This window comes from Filicampus tigris, chromosome 5 (assembly GCF_054856515.1).
Source record: "Filicampus tigris isolate MCC_2025a chromosome 5, RoL_Ftig_1.0, whole genome shotgun sequence".
Lineage (NCBI taxonomy): Eukaryota > Metazoa > Chordata > Actinopteri > Syngnathiformes > Syngnathidae > Filicampus > Filicampus tigris.
In genome coordinates, this window is record NC_141221.1 from 20,797,050 (window position 1) to 20,821,401 (window position 24,352).

Genomic DNA, 24,352 nt, shown 5'->3' on the forward strand with positions numbered 1-24,352 from the left:
CTTTTACCCTAATGATGATAAGTGCAAAGGAAATGGATGTGTGTGTAGTATTTTGAAACACACAATTAGTGTGTCTAACCTAAAAGCATAGAACTGCCATGCAGCACATTCGTTCGTTAATGGCCAGCTGCAGGTAATTGCCAGTGGCAGCCTTCATCCGTAGCTTGTGGTGGCAAAATGTGGCCGACAACTGACACCAGAGCCTCCTCCTGCAACGCGCACCCTCCACCTCCACCTGCAGGTGCTTCAGACAGCTGCAGCCCAAATTCCTGCAAACATCGTCTGTGAGCGATCTAGCAACGGCCACCTACACCAGCAGGTTGTGTCAGGCAGACATCCTGAAAGGGCCTCAGTGTTAATGACGGCCTGCAGCACTTTGCAAGACATGAAAAGCACGGAGGGTGACACAGGAAGATGGAGGCTGGGGAGGAGAGGCAATGAAGCGCAGTTAATGTGAAAGAGAAATCACAAGAAAGGAGGCAGTAAGGGGCACAGATTTGGGGAGAAGTCAATCTGTAGACGAAAATAAGCACAGTCAGCAGCCACAAAAGGTTAAAAGAGCAACGACCTGGGGCGGAGCCATGGGTGGGCCTGGGTGTGCAGATTGACAGACATCCCACCCAGTGAGATTCATGAAAAAATATATACTTTAAAATTGTTTGTAAGTTATTATTAAATTATTCTTTAGTTTGCGTTTGGTTTATTTTATTTTATTTTATTGAATATTAAGAATGGCATAATTGTGGTTGTCTAAGGACGATCTGAACTTCATATTATTGATTTTGTCATTTGAATATACGATATGTCGGGACAGGAGGATTATGCTCAGTGAGAGCTAAATCGATATAACAAATAGTAAAATATGATATCTAATTTTAAGAACATTTATTGTGCAGATCTCAAAGGTCCAAATTAAAACACAGCCTTATTGTGCAAACAAACAACATTGCTTGTACTATAAGTATTTAATGGACTATATATTGATATATTTTTATTCTTCGAGGCCCCAACTCTCTGATGACACGTGTGCTACCATATTACAGTTTTTCTTCGTTGGTTTGGCTGATTTCTTGAACCAGAAATGACATTTTCGAAATGACATGGACAAATCCCCAAACTACCTTGCAGTCGTTCACAACAGATTGTCATTTCTGAATGATTTCATCAAATTGAAAATGTCTCAGTGTATAAGTACATGTCTCAAGCATCTCAGTGCATCTTTGCAAATGGTTATGTACAAGTAGCCCACAATTTATGAGCCCACATTTAGCACATTTTCCAAATAAATATTTGTAAAGCTTGCTGATCTCAACTTATGAGATGAATATTAGACTAATGGTTGTTCTCTCCAAAACATGTAAGCATGATTTCATTGTGTAAGTCATCATACGCATAATAGTCTGTTCAATTGACAAAATCAGTCAAGAACACAATCCAATTGAGGATTGTTTTTTTTCCGCCTGGAGTTGGAGAGTGGATGAACATCGGACTCAGGACCAGAGGTCCCTGCCCCATGCAATGGGTGCTGCGTGCTAGGACATCACAAGGGATCAGTGTAGGGCAGCGGTCGCCAATCCTGTTCCTCGAGGTCCGCTGTCCTGCCTGTTTACCATTTCTGACTGCTGCAACACACCTGATTGAAATGTTCAGGATGGTTATCCGGCATCTGCAGACCTTGCTGATTATCTGATCATTGGATTTATATACAGTATATATACACTCATATATTTTTGTGTGTATTTGAATTTCTTACGTGTACAGAATATAGATTTTCTTTTTATGTACTCTCAGAAATGTATGGAAGTTACTTTGTGTGTGAATAAAATGGTTACACTTTCCTTGAGTGCAGTGTGTGGGACCGGGACGTCAAACATGGGAGTCTGCTCTTTACTGACCCTAACTAACCCTGCAAAAAAAAAAAAAAAGCAGCATAGACCAGCATGGTTTTGTTGTGTTTTTTCTACCTGGGGTTTCACTTAATACTGCGGCGAGTAAAGGGCATCGCAAGTCCATATATTCCTCCATGCTTAGCTTCAGCATGCCTTCAACTGTAAATTACTACTCGTACTCCTTTTATGTTAATGACACATGTCTAATGTGTCACTTACACACATGGTATATAAAGGTATATGGGCCTATATAGGCCAAATATATAAAGCAAACCACTAAAATTGATAAGTGCCCCTTTGACAGAGGTTAAAAAAAAAGCAAATAGAGTAAATAGAAGAACAGTAATAAACCATCAGAGTATTTACTCTTAGACTGGAGGTACCAATATTGTCCACAAAATAAACATTTGTAAACATAAAGAAAAAAATCTATGTGCAAAGGTATCCAATAATGAAACCTAAGTGGAATGTTTTAAAATAATTTATTAGGAAATTTAAAAAGGTTTTTATTTTCTTCAAAGAAATAACATGACAGGAAAGCGAAATTCTGAAAAGGTTACAGTATTGACAAGTTTGTTTTCATCGAAGACAGCATCAAAACTACAGTGGCAGCTTGCACCAGTTTGGGTGAGTGTATATGAAAATATGAAAACTTAAATGCGGAGTGCTTTGCTCTTCTGCCCACTTAATATTGGCCATCCAGTGCAACATCCTTTTCACTTTGTTTAGAATTGTTTTGGTCAAAAAAATAGTCGTCACATTGTCTTAGGTGTGACCTCCAGTGTATATGTGTGAGGGAGTGAGTCAAGGTGACTAGGAAAAGCCACCTTTAACAACAAAAAAATATTTTGTCAAATACGTTAATGTATTATTAAAAAGTCTAATCAAAAATTCACATTTGCAACAGAGGTACCTCCCCCAACCAAAAACAGCATATGGTGCATTTTATACATAGTAGGTCAATGTTTCGGAAAACGCGCAACACACAAACAGCAGAAAGAAGCGGCCATCAACATGTTTGATTGTGTCCGTGTGTGTGCACGGCGGTTCAACACACTACTCCTTCATATTCTTCCACAAAAAATATTCACATCTTAAAAATCACAGTTAAACAACAATACGACAAAGTAAGAAAACAGTATGTTTTATCCTCTCCTAGGTAAGGAGCATTTTTACGTGCATGTGACCCCACTCCTCCCAAAAAGTAAAAGAAAATAAAGACACAACCTCCCTCCGCTGAACTCACAGCAGCTTTTCAATGAGACTCAAGTGACAGAAAGAGAAATGCCTAAGCAAATGTATGGCTGCTCTAACGATGACAGACATGTATTGAGATGTTCATGAAACTATATAGCCGTCTAAGTTGCCAACATGACTGATGAGAAGAAGCAAACGTAGCACTTCTCCAAAGCCTCCCAGCCCTAAAAGTAGCTGCCCCTGCCCTTTAAGCCCCGAACAAAAGTCATATTTACAGTATTTTACAACATTGTACAGCTCAAGTAGGCCTACCATGTAACTGTGAGCAATGACCTGCTTCCTTGCTTTATGTATACAACAAGATTTTGTTAAAACCTACCAATACACATTGTGACACATTTTTAAAAAATAGAATTGATCACAAATTAAGTTGTTAATATTCATTATGAACTTCAGACAGTTTTTGCAGTACCGTTCGTAACCGTCACTTGGAGATTCAGATTCAGAGGTCATACAACCTGATAAGACAAATTGCGGCCATCGCTCAAAATTGGAAAAAGTAAATCATAACTCAAAAAAGTAACACTAAAAATACAGCATCTGTATGTGTTTGCTACGGTTTGCTCTGTTTGCTGGCTTTTCCAAACATTCCAAGGATTGATTTTGCTAAGGTGCCGTTAGGGTTGGCTGGGTTGAGGTTGCTGTAAAGAGAGTGGTGTGCATGTGTGTGTGAGTGTAAGAAATGGGGGTTTAGCTGCCCCCACCACGAGAAGCCAAGTGGACGGAGCTTGGGCCAGATCAGCTCCAAAGCAGCTTCACCTCCCTCCAGCTCTCTGTCCGTCAACAACCTTTCTCTGAAATGTAAATAAGTTGCATTAGTTAGAGGTCACATGCAATCGTGCCTTACTATACTGCCACTTTACATGTACAACAACTTACATTCTCAGTGATAGCCGTTAGTGAAGGCCGTGGCGATCAAAGGGCCCTGTAGGAGGAAACATGAAAGGTTCACCTTACTTTTTTTCAAAGATGCAGCATTTGACTATGATGAAGGAAATGACATTTTGCTTCTCTGCACTGTGTTAAAGTAGCACTTGTTTAAAGGTTTAAATTACCATCACATTGCTGCTAATTTTCATTAACCCATCTATGGCATTTCAGATTATATGTTGGCAATAAGATAGTATGATTTCATCCAGCAATCCATTATCGATACCGCTTATGCTCACAAGGGTCGCGGGGCGTGCTGGGGCCTATCCCAGCAGTCTTTGAGCAGTAGGCGGGGTACACCCTGAATTGGTTGCCAGCCAATCGCAGGGCACATGGAGACAAACAAACATCGGCACTCACAATCACACCTAGGGGCAATTTAGAGTGTTCAATCAACCTACCAAGCATGTTTTTGGAATGTGGGAGGAAACCGGAGTACCCGGAGAAAACCCACTCAGGCAGGGGGAGAACATGCAAACTCCACATAGATCAAACCCACGACCTCTGAACTGTGAGGCGGACGTGCTAACCAGTGGCCAGTATGATTTCATTAGATGAAATTATATGGTTTGGTTGAACATTTTTATGTTTAAATTCTCTTTTATTTTATCTGTTAGTTCTACAGTAAACTTCAACTTGGACTGACAAATACCGGTAACTTGAAGCGAGCACGCTTTGACTGTAATTTGAAGAACTGTCCGAGCAAGAGTGAGAACAGTGCTAAGGAATTCTTTTTAAAAAGGCTTGCTTTAATAAATTTAAGTGTGTTTTGATATCTATCTATCTATCTATCTATCTATCTATCTATCTATCTATCTATCTATCTAGCCATCCAGCTAGCTAGCTAGCCAGCTATCTAGCCAGCTATCTAGGCTGCTATCTAGGCAGCTATCTAGGTAGCTATAGGTCTTGATTACTGGTTGTAGCTTCATATTTAACTTTAGCATAACTCTTCACAGCTCATTGTTTTCACCCTTGTCCAAAGTGGGCAGGGTGGTGTAATAGGTGGTATCTCACCCCAAGAGCATGGCTGAATCCAGCGCTCGGGGCAGGACTTGCAGCACTGAGGTAACTGCTGACTGCCGACTCCTGGGCAGCTGTTCCATAAAGGTCCGCCATTGGGCCCGGGCTACTGGTTCCCAAGAATCCAGCTGTGCGAGATGGGGTAGAACCTGAAAGTAAGATCACAACATCAGAGTCAGGTTCCAAATGACTCTTTCAAGAGAATCCTACTCAAATGTTTTATTACTTTAACTAAGGCTCCTTAAGGCGACAAAACTACCAATAGAACAGTGAACAGGCTATTTAATAGGAATTTTTTTTTAACATCCTAATCCCTCAAGGGAAAATTCAAACTCACATTCTGTGGTAAATTTTATCATTTACAAACCCCAAATCGAGTGAAGCTGGGATTTACAAACCCCAAATCGAGTGAAGCTGGGATTTACAAACCCCAAATCGAGTGAAGCTGGGACATTGTCTAAAACATCAATAAGATGAGAATACAATGATGTGCAAATCTTTTTGAACCTATATTCAGTTGAATACATTACAAACACAAAATATGTAATGTTCAAACTGCTCAAGTTTAATGTGTCTATTTTAAAAAAAAAGATTCTCTCATTTTTAATTTAATGTTTCCAACACATTCCAAAAATACCTCGGAGGAGCAACGAAAGATTATGGAAATTGAAAAATGCTCAAAAACACCTGTTTGGAACATTCCACTGCTGAACAAGTTAATTGGTAACAGGTGAGTGTCATGATTGGGTTCAAAAAGAAGCATCCCCGAAAGGCTCAGCTGTTCACAACCAAGGATGGGGTGAGGTTCACCACTTTGTGATGAACTGCATGACAAAAAAGCAAGCCCAGCCCTAAAAGGGGCAGGGCAATTTGCCGTAAATCTAATAACAAAAAAAGCCCTTAAATCACTACAGAGTCTTTTGGGGGGAGCATTTTAGCACTGATGTCATTTTTACATGCAAACATTTTATATAAGTGCCAATGTTAAGATCATCCAAGTGTCGCTTTAAAGTTTTACCTTTTTTACTTATTTACCTTTATTTATTTCCTATTTTGAAATTTGAGGTACTGTGCACAAATGGCTCTGATTCCTAAATGATAAATTCCCTATATTTGTGAAATTAAATGTATATAAAAATACATACTGTACACAATTAAAAGTCCACACTTCACATTCACACTCCATTCAGTTCAAATCCATCGCGGTGGTGTAGACAAAATTTAAAAAAGGACACTAGCCAAATGCTTCTGGACAAAGTGTTTTCATTTAAAAAAAAAAAAAAAAAAAAAAGAAAATCACCACACATTGGCCAAAGTAAAAGTACAATTCAATTACAAAAGGATCATGGTCAAAATGGGAAACCTTTTAGAGAATCTTACCTCTGACTACTGCAGCTGCTGCTGCTGCTGCCATTGGTCCATACGCTGTGAGCGGAATGGCTAATGACAGAGAAGGTCCACATATAAAATCAAAAACCATTAAAATGTCTCAGTGTAAAAGGTACAAGTATGTGTGTGTGTGTGTGTGTGTGTGTGCGTGTGCGTGTATGTGTGTCATCTTATGGGGTGTGTACCAAACAGGCAACATGCTGCTTGTAAAGTCCGAAGGAGGGTCTGACTGACTGACCTGTGAGTTCAGGGGGGTGGGGTGAAGTCAGAAGGGGAGTCCTCTCTAAGTGGAACTCTAAAACAGAAACATCAGAGTGATTTTGAGTCCTAGACGCCACCTTTGACAGGTGAGCAAACTAGAAGTCAAACTAGCGCATACAGGATTTGAGGAAGGAAAAGCAGGATTTGTTGGCTGGAAAAATGGCTTGAATTAGACATTAAGTGTTTTAAAATATCCATCAAACAACAAATACGACCTACTCCCTCAGTTGTGCTCAGAAGGGGATTCAAATCAAACTATAAAGCAGTTCAGAATAGCCTAATCATTAAAGTGGAAGTCAACCCCCAAATTTTCTGGACAGTGATATGTTCTATGCGCCTCGACTAGTCTAAACACATCATTCTGATGAATATTGCATTTGTGGAATGTGAGTTAAGCAGCAAAATCCACCTGTTTTTAGCCATCTCTGGGAGCGGCCACTTCTGTCGACTGAAAATGACATCACAGTTGCTCGGGGCTCAGGTAAGAACCACTCACGGCTCACCTGTTTTCTGAAGCTGAGCCATGATTGGTTGTTACCTAAGCCCTGAGCAACTGTGATGTCATTTTCAGTTGACAGTAAGTGACAAAATGGCTGCCCCCTGAGATGGCCAATAACGGCTGGATTTTACCACTTAACTCCTAGGCCACAAACACAGCATTAATCAGAATGCTGAGTTTAGACAAGTGGGGCTGCATAGAACGTATTATTGTAATTTTTTGGGGTTGACTTCCCCTTGAAACAAAAAGCAAACAAAGCAATAAAAAATAATGAGATAATCTCCATTCAGTCATCAGTCATAATAAAATAAAACTGACAATCCTTCAAAAATCATGCACATCCAAATTTATACGCACAACTGTACATATAGTACAATTGAGGCTCAAGGGCTGATGTACGTGTAAAAAAAGGACTGGAATGGAGAATAAGGTGGACCCCGTTCATCACGGGTGATATGTTCCAGACCCACCCGCAATATGTGAAAATCTGCAATATACAGTACAGGAGAGAGACCAGGTAAAAAACTTGTATGGGCATTACAGTAGGTAAGCTACTGTAAACTGTAAAAACCCATTAAAAAAAACAACAACGATATCTTAAATAAACATATAGCAGGGGATGAATGATGAAGCGCAATATAGTAAGGGAAAACTGTACATGCCTAAACACCTTCACACATAGCGCTAACACACACGCTGACACGCAAGCGAAGCAGATGCGAATCCACTCCCTGATATTTACAAGCAGCAATTTACACCCTCAGTGTAACTTGTTTCTGTAAAGGAATGTGTTGTATATCGCTGGCCTCGGGCGAAATCCTTGTACCTCCAAAATCCTCACTTTTCTGAAGACCACCAAAATGGAATATTTGTTCACCTATCAACATTGCATCATCAAAGACAAATTGGACAGTGATTACATTGATATCAATAATTTGAAAAAAAAAAAAAAACACCTACATGTGTGGACTGACCAACAGTAGAGATTTGTGAAAAATATTAAATTTAGGAAATTGTGACATTGGAGGATTTGGCCCGATGCCAGCGATATGTGACAGTACATCCTTATACACTACAGTTCAAATATTTATACAAGGTATTGAGAAAAAAAAGAGCGCTGTTAATACAAGCTCAACTAGTTTGCTGTCTCAACAATGTACAACGTCATCTTAGGGAAAGTGAACAACTTCCATGCTATGGCAACTCCTGCAGGGGGAATTAGTACGCTTAAATACGACGCTGACATAAAAAAAAACGTTCAGAACATTTAAAGAGAGATTAACGGTAACATAGAATATAAAATAATTGATTAATCAATTCTCATTTTTCACTGGAGTCAATCAAGGAAATGTAGTCAAATGCCTTCTGAGGACTGAATAGCATTTATCGTGCTTTTCTTAGCTCTCGTGATGTGAACCTGAATGTCTGTGTTTGTGTGTGTGTGCCGTATCAAAGTCTTTGTAATTCAGTCCTGCTTCTCACCTACCAGGGGTGAAAATCAAATTACCATCATGCATCATGATGCGAGTGGGTGTTATGTTTACCAGGGAACTGGTACGTATATCCGGGGGTGATGCCTGCGTAACTTCGACTGGTGTAGGTGGCAGTCTGGAAGCTTGGATAACCTGTGGAGAAAACATCAGGGATGGAGTTTAGATGCAATAATGTTCACAGTGTGAGATTCTAACTCAGTGTTACACGATCACACATACGAGTAACGTAGCACTGCCACGTAATGCTGGTTAGTGGTAAGAAAAAAAAAAAATCTGAAACTAGAATGGCAATTATGAAAACTATTCCACCCATCCATCTTCTATACTGCTTATCCTCACTAGAGTGGAAGGTGTGCCTATCTCAGATGACTTTGGGCGAGAGGCGGGGTACACCATGGACTTCTGGCGAATCATGCGCTAACCACTTGGTCAGCATGCCGCCTAAACCAAACCATATCATCCCAAAATGCACCAGAGTGCAATTCAAAAACAACTTCTGTTATAGAGATTTGTGCATCGTTAAATTAAATTAAATGTTGGAGATCGCAGATTGTTTGGATCCACGCACTGTAAAAGTAATGTTTTTTTCTTTTCCAATACCCCAAGACGGCAATTGGAAACGATTAAACAAAATATAAAAAACTAAACAAAATTGTTGGCTCGTAAATCCTGGTACAGTATGATGACCTGTAGGTGGCTGATATTCTACACTTGACATTTGTTTCTTTGTATACATAGTCACACAGCTAAAGCTTTGTACACATATAGCATAAGGATTACAATAAATGACTAATAAAGATGCTTTTTCCAATAACTGACTTAAAAGCAAATCAGTGAAAAAGCTGCAGTTATTTTACTGAACAGTAGGTGGTAGCATTAGTGTGTCTAGTTTAAAACGGAACAAACCTGTTCACTCGGGAACTCTGAGTGATAGGGCAAATTCCCAAGACCTTTTGTTGTAGGTAGTATGAAGAGCAGAAACACTTATGTGCCATTTGACATCCATACATGTTTTTGAAACTAGTTATGGTACTTGTGTGTCATTCATGGGACTTTCGAAGCATTTCAAATGTGACATGGGACATATTCAGGATTATGCACTGATCTTGACTTGCATTTGAGGAGGGACCAATAATGAGAATGTGCTGCGTGACGTTGGAATAATAGTGATTTGGTACTATATAAATATGACTGAACTGAACTGTACTGAACAATGTTTACAGTAGACCAGTTAATCTTTCAGATATAAAAAGGCACCCGGTGAACACTAAAGAAAGCCCAGACAGTGCATCTCGGCACCTTTGCCACCTCACCGGATCTAGATGATCCTAAGATACATGGTGGTGAAGCAGAAGACCAGTTAAGGAACCCATTTAATTGCTCCGCCTACTTATCATCATGTGACCTTCTTCTTGCTAAGGTCATGAGTGCAGGAATAGCTTTTGAGAAGCACAGATGAGAGAACAGCTACTAGATCTTTCCTGTTCCGATCAATAGTAACTTACCCAGCATACCAATCCCCAGCATGAAGGCGTCCATTCCATAGGGCATCACCCGAGAGCGCCCCCTGGCTGAGCCAGTGGGGGACATCACCTCTTTGGGTTGAGCTTTCTTGCACTCCACCTGTTTCCAGAAAAAAACACAATCAGGCAACTTGCTGACGCTAAGTTACAAGTCCAAACATCTCACCATTTTGTTGTTTATCTCGTGGAAGTGGATCTCGCAGACCTTCTCCACCACATCCTCATTCTCAAACGTCACAAAGCCAAACCCTGATGACAATGAGGCAACATTTCATACAATGTTAGGGCTCAGACAGTATGCCTTTTATGCACACTGCTGCAGCTAATAGTCCTGAGTAATCAGTTGTAATAGCTGCTTAACCCCCCTCAATCACACTCACATGCAGACGCACACGCACACAGACGCTCATCCACTCCTCCCTCCCTTCCTGGCCAGAAGGCCAGGGCAAAGCTAGGTAGGTAGGCTGTCATAATCGATCAGTCCCAGGGTGGGGAGGAGGTGCTTAAGGCTTTATCCTGATCCCGATTAACGGACTGGCTAATTAGACTAGCCCCGTTTGTCTCCTCGAGCTCAGCCCACAGGAAGGAGCTCAGTAGGGGAGGAGGGAGGGGGTGGGGGGATCAATAGATATCCAGGAAGGAGTGGAGGAAGAGTAGTAACTTGAGGAAGAGGTTGACAGGAAATGAAGGAGTTGTCGCGAGTGGACAGAGTGAGGAGGTCAGCCCGTCTCACCTCTGTGCCTGTTGGTGGTCTTGTCGAACATGAGCATGGCGTCGTCGACCTGGGGGGAACAAACAAGACGATTTTACACTTCCCTCTCTCTCCCCTGCCACACGGCATATTGCCTGACCTCAGCCCTTCTCAAGTTCTGCAGGGGAGGCTCTGCAACAGATGGACGGACGCAACGAGAAAGAGGAGGAGGAGGAGGAGGGAAAAGACTGGAGGCGAGCGGCAGGTTATGAAAGACGAAGCAAAGAGAGGAAAATATGAAGACCTGCTCTTGAACAAGGCCTTGCTGGGTATGTGCCCACTGCACATAATGGGTGGCATGCAAAGCTGGAAGTCACCGCAAAAGCGCCTGCTCACAATCCCCTTCAGAGAGCACATAATCTGCCCCCTTTCCACCCTCCAAACTTTGACATTCCCATGGCAACTATGCAAAAAAAAAAGTGCTCATGAAAGGGCCCGAGCCGACATCAAACATGGTTCATGAATGCAGTAGTGGGAGAGCGCTGGTGAGACAAAGCGAGACATAAAGGGGGAAACAGTGGCTGTGTAGAAAGGTGAATCTTGCAGGCAGGTGGAGCCTCGTTGAGAGAAGGGGGGAAAGGGGGGGGAGGCTGAGAGTGAGGGGAATAGCGACAGGTGGAGATATGGTGAAAGAGAGTACAGAGAGCTGTAAGTGAGTCGGAGGAAAGAAAAAAAAAGATTGGGTCAAAGTGGAACGGGAGGAGAAAGAAAAGACAAAGGGAGAGGGAGAACAAAGACGCCTGCAGTTTTGTTTGTTGGCACACTCAACCATAATTCCTTTTCCTCTTCTCCTTTTGACCTCTCCCACCAGCCCTGCCTCCCTTTATGCACCACGGACACAGGTGTCTACTCTATTCACGCACACACCAAGACTTTCTTATGTCAAAGTCGACCCGCTCTTTTTCTACCTGCTTGCGTTCGCTCTAATCATAGGCTGTTAAGTCTGCGCATGAACAAGCATTTGGTAAACGAATCACAGTGTGCTCTTGATCTATAATAAGTGTACTGGATGCTGCGGTGGATATGAGCCATACTGACGCGCACTATATGACTATGCCAACAGAGAGAGAGAGAGAGAGAGAGAGAGAGAGAGAGAGAGAGAGAGTGTGTGCGTGCGCGCGTAGAGCCCCAAGGGCAGTTTGCCTCCAGAAAGGTCAAAGGTGAGCGAGGAGTGTCAGTATGAAAGCGGACCTCAAATCATGGCTTCCCTCCACCCAAACGTTGGCCTATCAAATAGAGCCCGCTCCGCTCGTTTTATAGGCTCAGACGAGTTTGGCGGTCCAAGAGGCCAAACGGTAGGTGCCTCACATCTGTGTCAAGACATCCAGGACACACTTTGTCAAAGAGTTGTGATCCCGCAGTCAAAAAAAGGGGAGGGCAGAAACTCCACAAGAACACGCAGGAAAAGCATCCTGCAAACCATAAAGTGTGTCAACTTGCACACCATTGCTCAATATTTCAAACTGTGAGCACTTTAATAATGATGTGCCGCGGCAAAATATTCCCGCTTATCCTTTTTTTTCCCCACCTCTCATCTTCCCTGTTATCCCCTGCCCATCCCTCTCCGCACTCCTTTGTCCTCGCCATGACGGGACACAAAAGGTCCAGTGAGGCAGTCTAATCAGGAACTTCCATGGATGGCTGGAGCCCACATTTCACATTTCATCCCTCGATATCTCTCTCGGAAAAATTCATCTAGCTGCTATGATTGAGGTGGGGGCTCAGGGAACCGGGAGGCCATACCTTTGGCACCGAAAAAATAATGTGACACCCTGTAGGAGATACGATGGATGGCAGACAGGTTTGACTTTGAAAAAAAAAAAAGTCTGAAAGATTTGTGTCCACCTGTTACTTGGTCAAAAGAGTCTTCAAATTCATGAGAACCATCTGGAAAGTTCCTCTATGCCAGGGGCCTTGTGGACCAAATTAACAAAATATTTGTCTGGCGTTGTGCAGAGGCCTAAGAGCTTTTGTAAATCTTCCCCACACCCCATCTTTGCCCCACTTCCCTCTCTTACGCCTCCACAAACCTCTCTCAATCAAGCCCTCCCTCTTTCGTCGGTGCCTTTGTGGGCCCATCGTCTATTCCCCGCACTATGCCTGTGGAAAAAAAACAAACACCACTTTGTGTGGGAAAATATGAAAATGCACCGACACTTTGGAGACCTCTGGTCAAACATTTAGGGCGTATGTGAGGAACTTTTGGCAAATTAGTCAACTTTTTAAAACTGATTTCTAAACTCAAGCTGACCCCCACCAAAACACACACGCACATGCAAACACCCCCAAACACCAACCCGTCCCTCCTCCTTCAGAACAAAACCCCCTTACCCACAGAATTACTTGGGGGACAATGGGCAAGCCAGGTCACCACGGTAACGGGTCAGGAGGGGGTTGTGGGCAGGAGCAGCTGTTACATCAGATTAATTCAGATTCTGATAATCCCTCCTCCTTCCTCACCATCACCATACACTCACCACAAAACTTTTTCACCCACCACCTCCTCCCCTCTGCACTCTTGCAGTATCCCCCAACTTCGCCTGCTGCTCGGGCCCCGAGGAACCTCTCGGCCTCTTCAGCTTTCCCCAGCTACCCTCTCCAACAAGCTATTTTTTTTCTGCCCCCACTTTCTCGCCTTCCTCTTCACAGTAACTCCTTCGCTCCGAGCGCTCGTCTGTTTTCTCCGGTGAATCGATTTGTGATAACGGGGCCATTGTGACCCAAAGAGGTGATTTGCATTACGATTACTTTGTGCGCCTCGGCGTATCGATCAAGGCTGCTACAGAATTCCGACAATCACTCACCTTCCCAAATTGGTCAAAGTATTGCTTGACATCTTCTATGGTGGTGTTCACCGACAGGCCTCCCACAAAGATCTTCTTGGTGCGCGTCACTAACTGCAAAGCAATAAAAGCAAGAACTCAATCAAATTACTTTTCGCTAACTGTTGTTCCATTATTGCACGTGATATTGTCAAGGTCCATGTACAAAATACAGTTTTGAAAGAAGAAGTGAACATATTGAGATGGATCGGTACGTGTTCAAAAAGAGCAAAAATAAGAGATTTTGCAAGTATATGTTAGCCTTATAACACTCACTAAAATAAATAAATAAATCTCACATACTCATCCGTTACATCAGTTTAGTATGTGCGCTGATTTAGAAGCTACTTTGTACGAAGCAGACACAAAGGCCTGCTTGGGTACAGCCTGCACTTAACACCTGTAATTATTTTGGGCTTTTCTAACAGGATCGGCCACACAGCAGCAGGATAAACAGCATGTCACCAAATCATCCATTCTCTTTTTTGTTATATTGATTAAAAAAAAAAAAAAAAAAAAAAACAACTGAAAGAAAGAAAAAAAAACATGGAGATTGTTATGACTTAAAAACATCTGACGAGAAGCTGGTTGCCTGGATGCATTTCTGTTGGTACTCAGTAGGAAAAGAGATCAGCCAGATTTACAGCTATGACACCGGACAGCATGTTCTCACGTCCGAGCTTCATTACAAGCTCCTGATAGTATAAAGTCACACAGTCTGTATAACAAGTACTGCTTTGACTATGTACCATTACATTTAGCTAATGTATTATTTCATTTTTAAATGATTTCATTTTGTAAATGAGTATAATACAACTTTTTATTGATCTATTTTATATATGTTGTCATCCATACACATTCGTCCAATGGTGCAGGTTTTTGTTTTTGGGAAAATGCTATTGAACTTCATAAAGAACCCCTTTGTACTTTTTTTTTTTAAAAGAAATGTAGATAGGTTCATTGAGTCATTCTTTACTTAGATGTTATCTCGATACACCACAAAATGGTTATGGCGAGGCGTAGTGTACTTTTAGGTGCTATGAGTAACAATAGCTCACTAAAGTTGTGAGACTTGATTAATGAACAATCACATAACGGTTCGCATTTCAAACGTTCATTACATTTGAAGGCTATATTAAGCAGAATAGTGCCTGACAGCTCCAGTAAATTTACATGACATTTAACTCACCTTAGGCTGAGCCCGCCGGGGGAATGCGACTTTTGGATCAATCTATAGAAGATAATACAGAGACAGAGAGGTGTGTTAAGGGACGTGATGTGTCGTGTGGGGCGTTGCGGTGCTGGCCGGGTGCACACACATGCACCATCTCTAGTCAAGTTACCTGTTTTAATTAAAAATGCTTCACCTTTCAATATATCTTAAGAATGACCAATTCTATTGATGTGTAATATGATGTGTAATACCCGTTTTGTTAAACTGTGGCCGTTTGGGAACAAAGCCATACAGGGAAGTTCTTTCCCTGTGTTCAGTCCTTTTACTAAAGATAACCTTTGGTGATGGAAATTAATCAGATTGAATTGATACCGCTATCGATTCTACTTATCATGCTCAGACACGTAGTTCTTGAAAATATAGTACTTTAGTGCAAAGAGGATAAGTTATAGAAGAAGAATACACCATACAATTGACATGTTGTGTTGAAAACATCTTAGCGAGTGAAATAAAATGCTAACAGGGAAGAACGTTCCTTTCTATCAGTATGTCTTGTTGTCGCTGAATGGCTATATGCAACAGTAAGAAACACATCAGTAGCATAACCAGATAATTTGAGGCTTATTTCTACTGATAGACGGATATGAAATCAAAAGCTATTGATGCTATCGAACCTTGGCAAGAAATGTCGATTTTTCACAACGTACAATTCCTGCGCTGTTGTTTTTAAGCAATAAGGGCACTGTGATGAAGTGCATTTTAAAACGGAAGAAATTTAAATGCAAACAAATGTTGACTTAAACTTCCAATACAGCCGTTTGAGATGTGTCAGTAATTTACCAAAAATATCGTTAGAAAAGCGACTCACAATGGTGAAACTTTTGAACACCTTAATTTAGATTTGATTCCGAAGTGTGTGCGTGCGTGTGTGTGCGCATGCGTGCGTGTGCGTTGCGGCGCTCAGGTGGAATGCCTGGGAATGTCCAGTCAACCCCTTCCTCTCTCGTCACCACCATGTGACATGTGAGCTCCTGGAATCTCACACGGGTAGCACAATCACAAACCCACCTCACCTCTGTGAGGAGAGCCTGAGAGGAATCGGGGGAAGTGTGTCAGAGAGAGAGCGAGAGCGAGAGCGAGAGGTGGCCAGGTTGAGGAAGACAGGATAGAGGAGAGGGAGCTGTCAATCACACCACAGCGACAGTAGAATCCACCACATTTTGTTTGTTTGTGTTAGTTTGTTTTGGCCTCCTTCAACTTTTGTGTCGAAAACAGCGCACGGCATCGAGTTCGTCTACGCGGCCATGCGTCCTTTAAAGTGGAAAAAAAACTCAAACATATTTTTTTCAAGAATATGTTCCTAGCAAGCCCACTAGTTGAAACACAGCATTCTGATTAATATTGCGTTTGTGGAATATGAGTTAAGCAGCAAAATCCACAGTTTTTTAGCCATCTCAGGGGGCGGCCATTTTGTCATTTCTGTCGACTGAAAATGACATCACAACTACTAACGACCAATCACGGTTCAGCTTCAGAAAAATGGTCAGCCGTGATTGGTCGTTACCTGAGCCCCGAGTAGTTGTGATGTCATCTTCAGTTGACAGAAGTGACAAAATGGCCGCCCCCAGAGATGGCTAAAAACAAGTGGATTTACTCTTATTGCACAAATGCAATATTTATCAGAATGCCTTGTTTCAGCTAGTGGGCTTGCATAGACCATATATATTTTTTAAATATGTTTGGGTTGACTTCCCACTTTAATGTGAGCGTCTGTGATTCCGGACTGTTCTCTGCTTTGTAGTTCCCGAGTCCACTTATGATTCTTATTTCTTCACCAATGTTAGAGAGAGCACCACACCATGCCATGAGAATGTCAATATAATATCATTTAAGTCTATACTGATCTAGTAGAGGTAGAGATCGACTAGACTACTCCACACTGTACCACCGTTACACTAACAGATGGTGAGGCGGTACAGCGCTAAGATTAGTTTGCGACCATGAGAGGGTAAAGTTAAACTACAGTACAGTAGAGAGCTAGAGCCTTTATGGTAAATCACATGCGTTTACCAGAATGAGGACGACAGCGTGTTTCTACTTGAATACGACTCGAGATTGCCACAGGTTTTCCTTTCTCTTCTAAAGAGTGAGAAGACTAAAGGCTAAGACTGGAGGATCAGATGCAGAGTCTACTGTTTAGTTTCTATAGTGGCTAGACTACTCTGATAGTCACCTCCGGTCACCAACCCTCCTGATGGCCAACACTCCTGTGCACATTTAAAAACAAACAGACACACACAAACAAACAAAATCAAACAGGGCAGCACACAGCACATGAGCGGGAAGGAAATAGTGGACATTAAACAATGACTGCATTAATGGAAGTGGTTTGTGTGGTGGAGAAAAGTGTTGAGAGATGAATTATGCAACATGGAAAAAGTTGAGATTAGCACATTTTCAGCTCATATAATGCAGGCGTGTAGCTTGAAGCCTCGTGCATACGGAGATGGAACCTCATTGCAAGGTGAGAGAGGTGAAGCTGGACGTAAACGCAAGAGAGGTTTTGGAAATCGGAATAATCTCCTTGTGGACAGAAAAAGTCTACACGCCCCGATTGAAATGCCAGGTTTTGTGATGTCGTCGAAAAATACATCAAATAAAACATTTCAAAACTTAATTAATGTGACCTATAACCTGTATAACTGGAAAAAAATTCAAACTGTCAGAGAGGCCAAGTAAACAGAAACTACTGAGATAACACACCCTCTTGTATCTAGGATGGGGTTGTTTTTAGAATTAATAAATCACACTCAAACTAAGCGGAAGTCAATCCAAACTTTTTTTTATTCAACAATATGTTCTCTGCAAGCCCTACTTGAAAAAAGGCATTCTGATAAATATTACGTTTGTGGAATAAGAGTTAATCCACCCGTTTTTAGCCATCTCAGGGGGCGGCCATTTTGCCACTTCTGTCGACTGAAAATGACATTACAACTGCCCAGGGCTCAGCGAACGACCAATCACGGCTGACCTGTTTTCTGAAGCTGAGCCATGATTGGTTGTTACCTGAGCCCTGAGCAACTGTGATGTCATTTTCAGTTGACAGAAATGACAAAATGGCCGCCCCCTGAGATGGCTAAAAAGTGGTGGATTTTGCTGCTTAAAAAAATATTCTACAAATTAAATATTAAATATTAATTAAATATTAATCAGAATGCCGTGTTTCAACTAATGGGCTTGCAGGGAACAAATATGTTTGGGTTGATTTCCACTTTAAGTTAAATGGGAGTCAGCACAGTAAGCACACCACTTCAACCATTACAGTGCACTGACTAACTCCAAATCAAGTTCAGATGTTCTAGCAGGCTTTTCCTGGCCTTTTTTTGTTTTCTAGCAGAATACAAAATGTTTTATAACACCGGTATGTAGAACTGTTCAATATTCCTTCAGTGTGACTAAGGCCAAAGAAAGCTGAAGTAAAACATCCCCAAAAGATGATGCAGCCATCACTATTAGGGGTGTAACGGTACACTCGGGTGTATTAATACGTTTCGGTATGGCATGTTCGGTTCGGTCCACTTGCGTTCGGTTCGGTCCACTTAATAGAGCAAGCTTACGCACGGACGCTGACTGTTGCGTGCGGGAGACGAGAGTGGCGGCACAAAAGAGATAGCCAGAAAAGAGCCAGAGTTCGAAGGTCCCCGCGTACACTGCGGTCTCCTGTTTGGGAACATTCTAGCTTTCCTGTTAAAATCGCCGATGGGGAAAGGTACGTGGAGGAGTCCCAAAATTGAGTACCGACATTGCTACATGAGATTGGCAGCTCTGTTGCAGATACTGTAACACGTTTAACATGCACTGCATCATCCGACTGTGAATGTTTCTTAGACGAGGAACCAAAAACGTTCAACTTAAACAGCGAGATTTATCATATTGTAGCGTCATCCAGGAACACGCCGTCAGACGTAGTTTAATAATCACGTTTTTATTAATCCATCCAAGTACAACTGCTCGCACTCTTCTTTCTCCGCTGCCCCACTCGCTTGCCGTACGGTGCACTCATGAACCTCGGAAACATCACAACTCAGCAACACACAACTCCGACCACAACTCAGATAACCCAATTCGTTACAATATGCTGTTGAACATTCAAAGATTTCAATGCCTAAAAAGTGTATACAATTTCATAAAAACTTTTTAAAGTTCCTGTATTTTTTCATTATAAAAAGAGTTTTAATGTAGTTAGCAATAACTGTAACTGTTATTGTATGTATTTTTTTTTATCACAAAAAGTGTATACATGTACTGTAATGACAACTTGTGTTTAACTTGAATACTTAGGTGTGTCGTAGGCTATCTCTGCTGAGTGTTTAAAGATTTCATTGTCTTAATAATTTACAAAATTAAGAGATCTTTATTGTTAGTATATTTTTTACTCTGGTGTAATTTCTTAGAATATCACCCGAATGGTTCACTATTACTTATTTTTTCTAAAAAAAATTACCATTTACTTGTCATCTTTTCCAAAAAACATATTTAAAAAAAAAATCCGTTTTTTTTTGTACCGAAAATATACCGAACCGAAGTTTCCTAAAAACCGAACCGAACCGAAATGTGATTTAGCGTCCCGTTACACACCTAATCACTATGGTTCACTGTAGGTATGGTGTTCTTTTGGTGAGGAGCAATGTTGTGCTTGCACCAAACATATCTTGTGGAACTAAAAGTTCAACCTTGGTGTTATCGACCCACAACACATTTCCCCACATGTATTTTGGAGATTACGTTTTTTTGTTGTTGTTGTTTTGTTTTTGTTACTTCCCCTCTCTATTTTATTTTGTTCATTTGAGTTAGTTTTATGTCACATTGGTGTGAAACATATTTATTTATTTATTTTACATTATTTATCTTGGTCTCATTTTTAACCAGTTCAGGGTGTACCCCGCCTACTGCCCCAAGTCAGCTGGGATAGGCTCCAGCACACCCGCGACTCTTGTGAGGATAAACAGTTTGGAAAATGGACGGATGGATGGATGGATGGATGGTCTCATTTTTTTAATCTCACAAAATCGGAAGCCTTTGAACAGTGGTACGTAGAGTTTTTCCATTCACATTACATCCCAGTTACAGTGTGCAACAGTTGGCCTGGTATCTGAACGCACTCCCCACAGCATGCTGATTGGGCAGCTCTCAAAATCTCTCGAGGACCAGCACAAGCCTGTTGACTCCAATCCTATTAGTCAGGAGAGCCACACTAATCGCAGACAGGGGTTGCTCCCCCCGTCGTGTTTCTGAAATAGTTAGCGAGATCTCAAACAGAGCGGCGTGACTGAAAACTTTGTTCAACAAATGTGCAGTTAGTATCGCACTAACCCAGTTAGAGATGACAGAAAGCTGAGGGCCAACTCAAAGTGTAGCGGTTACACGAGCTCAATCTTACACTCGCCACTATCTGCGCCTCAACACGAAGAGGAGCAATAAATTGTGTATTTGCTCGGCAGCCTCACTGCTGTGCAAAGGTCCGCTCATTCCAGCAGCGCCCGAGCGATTCAGTCGGTCTCAGCATGGCACATTCTTTGTGTTGCCACCGGAGAACCTTTTCTCTCCCCTCGCTAACAGGATAACCTGTCCGTATGAGGGAGAGGGCGGAGGTAGGATGAGCGGCCTACGATAAAGTCCTCCTCCAGTCACCATCCAACGCCTTCGCCCGGTCTAGAGTTCTCTCAGTCAAAGCCGCACCCAAAGGTTGCCCCCTCTACCACCGCCATCCAGTGCCGTGGCCGACCACGCTAAGCAGCATTCACACTGGCAAGTTGAAGATTTTTTAAAAAAGAAATGGAATCATCGTCAATGTGCTATGAGCAATGAGCTTATCGTGAGGCAGCAGGACTTAATGACCTTCACTCTCCTCGACTGTGCCTGTTTATACGGTAGCCAAGAAATAATTGTAAATGATGTGCATTGTTATCGGCCTCTTTTTCTTTTGTGACAGAGCCATTCTTCAACCGTGGGGAAGCGGGGGGGGGGGGGGGGGGGGGTCACTATGGAAACCAACCCCATGGCAATTTAGTGGCGTCCAACCATGGTGGCACAAAGTGTCACAGGCCTTGTCCCTGCAAGTGACACAAAAGAGCCAAACGGAAGGCCAATAAAAAATGCCACTTTCATTCGTTTTAAAAGTTATACTAATGTACATTTCTCATGCCTGTGTGCCTTTCTTGAAGTTTCGAATACTACTTCTTCTTTTTAAGTTCTTCTCCACTGCCTCAAGTATCGTGAGTCGGTGCATCGTTCAGCGCACAAAAGGGGGAAAAGAAGTACCCTCTCCTTACTCCAACACAGTGACTAAAGCCAGGTTCACACGGCAGGATAATGGGCCCGATTTTAGCCCCGAATCTCCCCACCCGAAAATCGCAGGCCGACTCTCGTAAGGGCTCCAAAGATCATGTTATCAGATAATCGTGCTGTGTGTGTGCTCAGCCTGATCTCGGCCGCTCGAAAGGATGTCCGACCTCAAATCGGGGATATTCAACATGTTGGATTTTTTGGGCCCGACTTCGCACCGTGTGTGCTGTGCCCCGAGGACGAACCAGCGCGTGGCCAGTTGACAGTAACGCACAGTCAATCAAAAAGCGAGTTGACGGGGTGGCGAATAAGCGCGGTGGGAATCCAAACTGAAGTCATGGCGCAACAGGGCCCAACATCTTTACTTTTTGGGTCACTTTTTTTCCCACTAAAAATTATTCACAGACTAGCGCCACCGTCGCGACCTGAGACCCCTTCTGCCTTTTCATCCGCCATGTTTGTTCACTCCGAAGTCTCGTTTAATCTCGCAGGGTTTTGCGAGATTTTCCCTCTGAGAACATCTGTGAATGAATGCGGTTCGTGCGTGATGTGTTGATTTTGCCGTGTGGCTGCACACCACACACGGTACGTTCAAAACTGTAATGCGCGTGATTTTTTTTCTAGTCACGTGCGGGGTCTCTCAGAGTTTGGAAGTCGGCCGACAATTTTAAAATCCCGCCGTGTGAACCAGGCTTAACCCGCCGCCATCACCACTCCCACTGACGAGAGAGAGAGAGCGAGAGGTGGGAGCGGTGGTCCCTATGGCGACCAACGGAGTCACATTGTTCCCGAACGGGCCCACATTCATCACTGACACACACATACACTCTCACGCGCGATTAAAACATCCCAAGTTAGGGTTGTGCAGGTGGAATAACCTGTCACGACTTTATCACTTTGGAAGTGTTACAAGGAGTTTATTTGGTGCAGCCGTCACACCTTGATGGTCTCAGGTTGCATTTGCCCGTTCTGCTGAGAAACTTTTATTCTGGAGGTCATTTCCACCCCTCGGGAAAGAACAGAAGAGGCAGACAGAGAAGAAAAAGAAAAGTTTGTTTCCCTCTCCGGAGAAGCAAATCCAAGAATGGCAAAGGGGAAGTTCACCAGCTCAACTCCCCTTGTTTCTATGGAAATGGACACCGGGTGACATTTTGCTGAATGATTGGCAGAAAGCAAAGAGATTGTCCCAGGTGTCTCCGCTGTCACTTTATCATTCAAAAGCGTCCAAATCAAAGGAACGGCGGCAGTTATTCACAATGAACACTGAGAACATCAAACATTAGGAAAATTTTGTAAACATAACCAAATGTAAAAACTTTAATGGAGCACTATTAGATCATCGACTAATCAAACAGCGGGCAAAGAGATTAGCCAGTGGAAGGAAAGACAGAGAACTCACTGTTTTAGAGTCCAACTCATGCCTGGTTTGGGCCAAAACTTTATCCACGCCAGCCTGATCCACAAAGGTGACAAATCCAAAGCCTCTGCGGACATCAGGAGGAGGAGGGTGGGGCGAGTATTAATGACAGTGAAAACTATGTCAACGCGTAATGATATGTTATGAGCAGTGAGGAATCACGGAGGACAGATAAACTTTCAGAGCAGCAGCCAAGCTCACCTCGAGCGCTTAGTAACCGGATCTCGCATCACCATACACTCCTTCACCTCGCCGTACTTGCAGAAGTACTCCTTCAGACCCTCTGGGACACAAAGCAACAACAAGGGGACACATTAGTGGAGAATGGTGCTGCAGAGTAGATGGAAATATGAGACGAATTTGTATTTTTCGCCAAACAAAGGTAACCAGGGATTAAAAAGGATTACGTTCAAATAATCATTAAGATTCCTATCACTTTTTTTTCATCACATATCAACTAAATTGGGAATAACTGATTGTCACCAGTCTTTACACCAACATATTTTTTTTCTATACAAGTTCTGAAAGGGTGCATTCATACAAGTCCAAGGAAAATCACAAAATAAACAAATTCAGCATGAGCAAGTGGAAATATTAATCATACAAGTCCATGGAAAAAAAGAAAATAAAAAATTCAGCATTACCAAGTGGACATATTAAGAAATGTAGCTTTCGAAACAAGTTCGTGCTTCTTTGCCTTAATCCACGCAGAGTATTGAAGACATTTGAGAAGATGTACCTTGTGTTGTTTGCCAGCTGAGTCCACCTATGAACATTTTGCTATGGAGAGAAAGAGAATATTTGCATTTGTAGGCAATGGGATTCAGTAAATTCAATATGTGTGTGCTCGCACAGCACAAACAAACAAAGTTGTTGATGAAACTGGAGTTCGGTGTATGATCAGTAAATGTGACATGAAGGCTCCCAGTGTGGAGGTGTGCGCTCCTCCGCCTCCTCGCAGAATGAAAGGCTTGTTCCACCAAACGTGCGAGGGGGGGAAAAAAGTTTTCTTTTTGGCTTACCAGGGGTCGTGAGGGGAGTCCGCGGAGGACAGGCTGCTCTGGCTCCCTTCCGTGTCCATTGCGTGTCGTGGTCGTGGTCGTGGTCGTGGTCGTGTGTGTGCGGGAGCTGGTGCTGCGCGAGGGTGTCCGGGGCCGAGACGTGCGGGGGAACAGACGGGCAGTGAGTGAGAAGCTCAGGGCGGGTTTGGCCCGTGGTGTCAGAGGGGAGCGGGCCAGATGCGGGCTGGGACAGACTCCACCTCCTCGTCGTCCTCGTCCTCGTCCTCGACTCCGTCCACGCTGCTGTCTCTCCCTCATCCTGCAGCCAAGGGACGCGGCGCCACCGCGGTGCAAAGCCACTGTGAACGATGAAGCCGCTTCCGGCGTGTACTTGAAAAATAAGAGTAAAGTTTATGGAAGTGAATGCTTTGAAAATCACTGTAGCAATATTGGGACAAATAGATACACATGTAATTGCACTAACACCATTGGTGAGCTGTCAGGATCAGCAAGGCCTTCTCTACCGTCCTACAAACTATCAGAAGCATAGGTCTACATTTATAACCTAAATCTAATAT

General features: G+C 42.7%; 1 protein-coding gene across 2 annotated transcripts; it reads right to left on the reverse strand.

Moving 5' to 3' along the window:
- Window positions 1-2,352: 2,352 nt before the first annotated feature.
- msi1b (musashi RNA binding protein 1b) lies at window positions 2,353-24,126 on the reverse strand. 2 transcript variants are annotated; one of them, XM_086029922.1, is made up of 15 exons: window positions 23,796-24,121; window positions 23,513-23,553; window positions 22,975-23,056; window positions 22,756-22,840; window positions 15,027-15,068; window positions 13,820-13,912; window positions 10,998-11,046; window positions 10,431-10,513; window positions 10,247-10,364; window positions 8,793-8,873; window positions 6,727-6,783; window positions 6,480-6,539; window positions 5,094-5,248; window positions 4,026-4,071; window positions 2,353-3,940 (listed from the first exon to the last, which is right to left on the reverse strand). In XM_086029922.1, the coding sequence occupies exons 1-14, from the start codon at window positions 23,852-23,854 to the stop codon at window positions 4,030-4,032; spliced, it is 1,047 nt and encodes a 348-aa protein (XP_085886048.1). In that variant the 5' UTR covers window positions 23,855-24,121; the 3' UTR covers window positions 2,353-3,940; window positions 4,026-4,029. The 2 variants fall into 2 exon arrangements, with proteins under 2 accessions (XP_085886048.1, XP_085886049.1); XM_086029923.1 differs by lacking the exon at window positions 6,727-6,783 and having other exon boundaries at window positions 23,796-24,126.
- Between the last annotated feature and the right edge of the window lie 226 nt (window positions 24,127-24,352).

Excerpts from the sequence above, each read along its gene's own strand:
- msi1b (XM_086029922.1), bottom strand. The coding sequence starts at position 23,854 with ATGGACACGGAAGGGAGCCAGAGCAGCCTGTCCTCCGCGGACTCCCCT. Across the intron at positions 23,057-23,512 it reads CAGCTGGCAAACAACACAAG|AGGGTCTGAAGGAGTACTTC; the intron begins GTACATCTTCTC and ends TTTGTGTCCCAG. Across the intron at positions 6,784-8,792 it reads ATATACGTACCAGTTCCCTG|AGTTCCACTTAGAGAGGACT; the intron begins GTAAACATAACA and ends TTTCTGTTTTAG.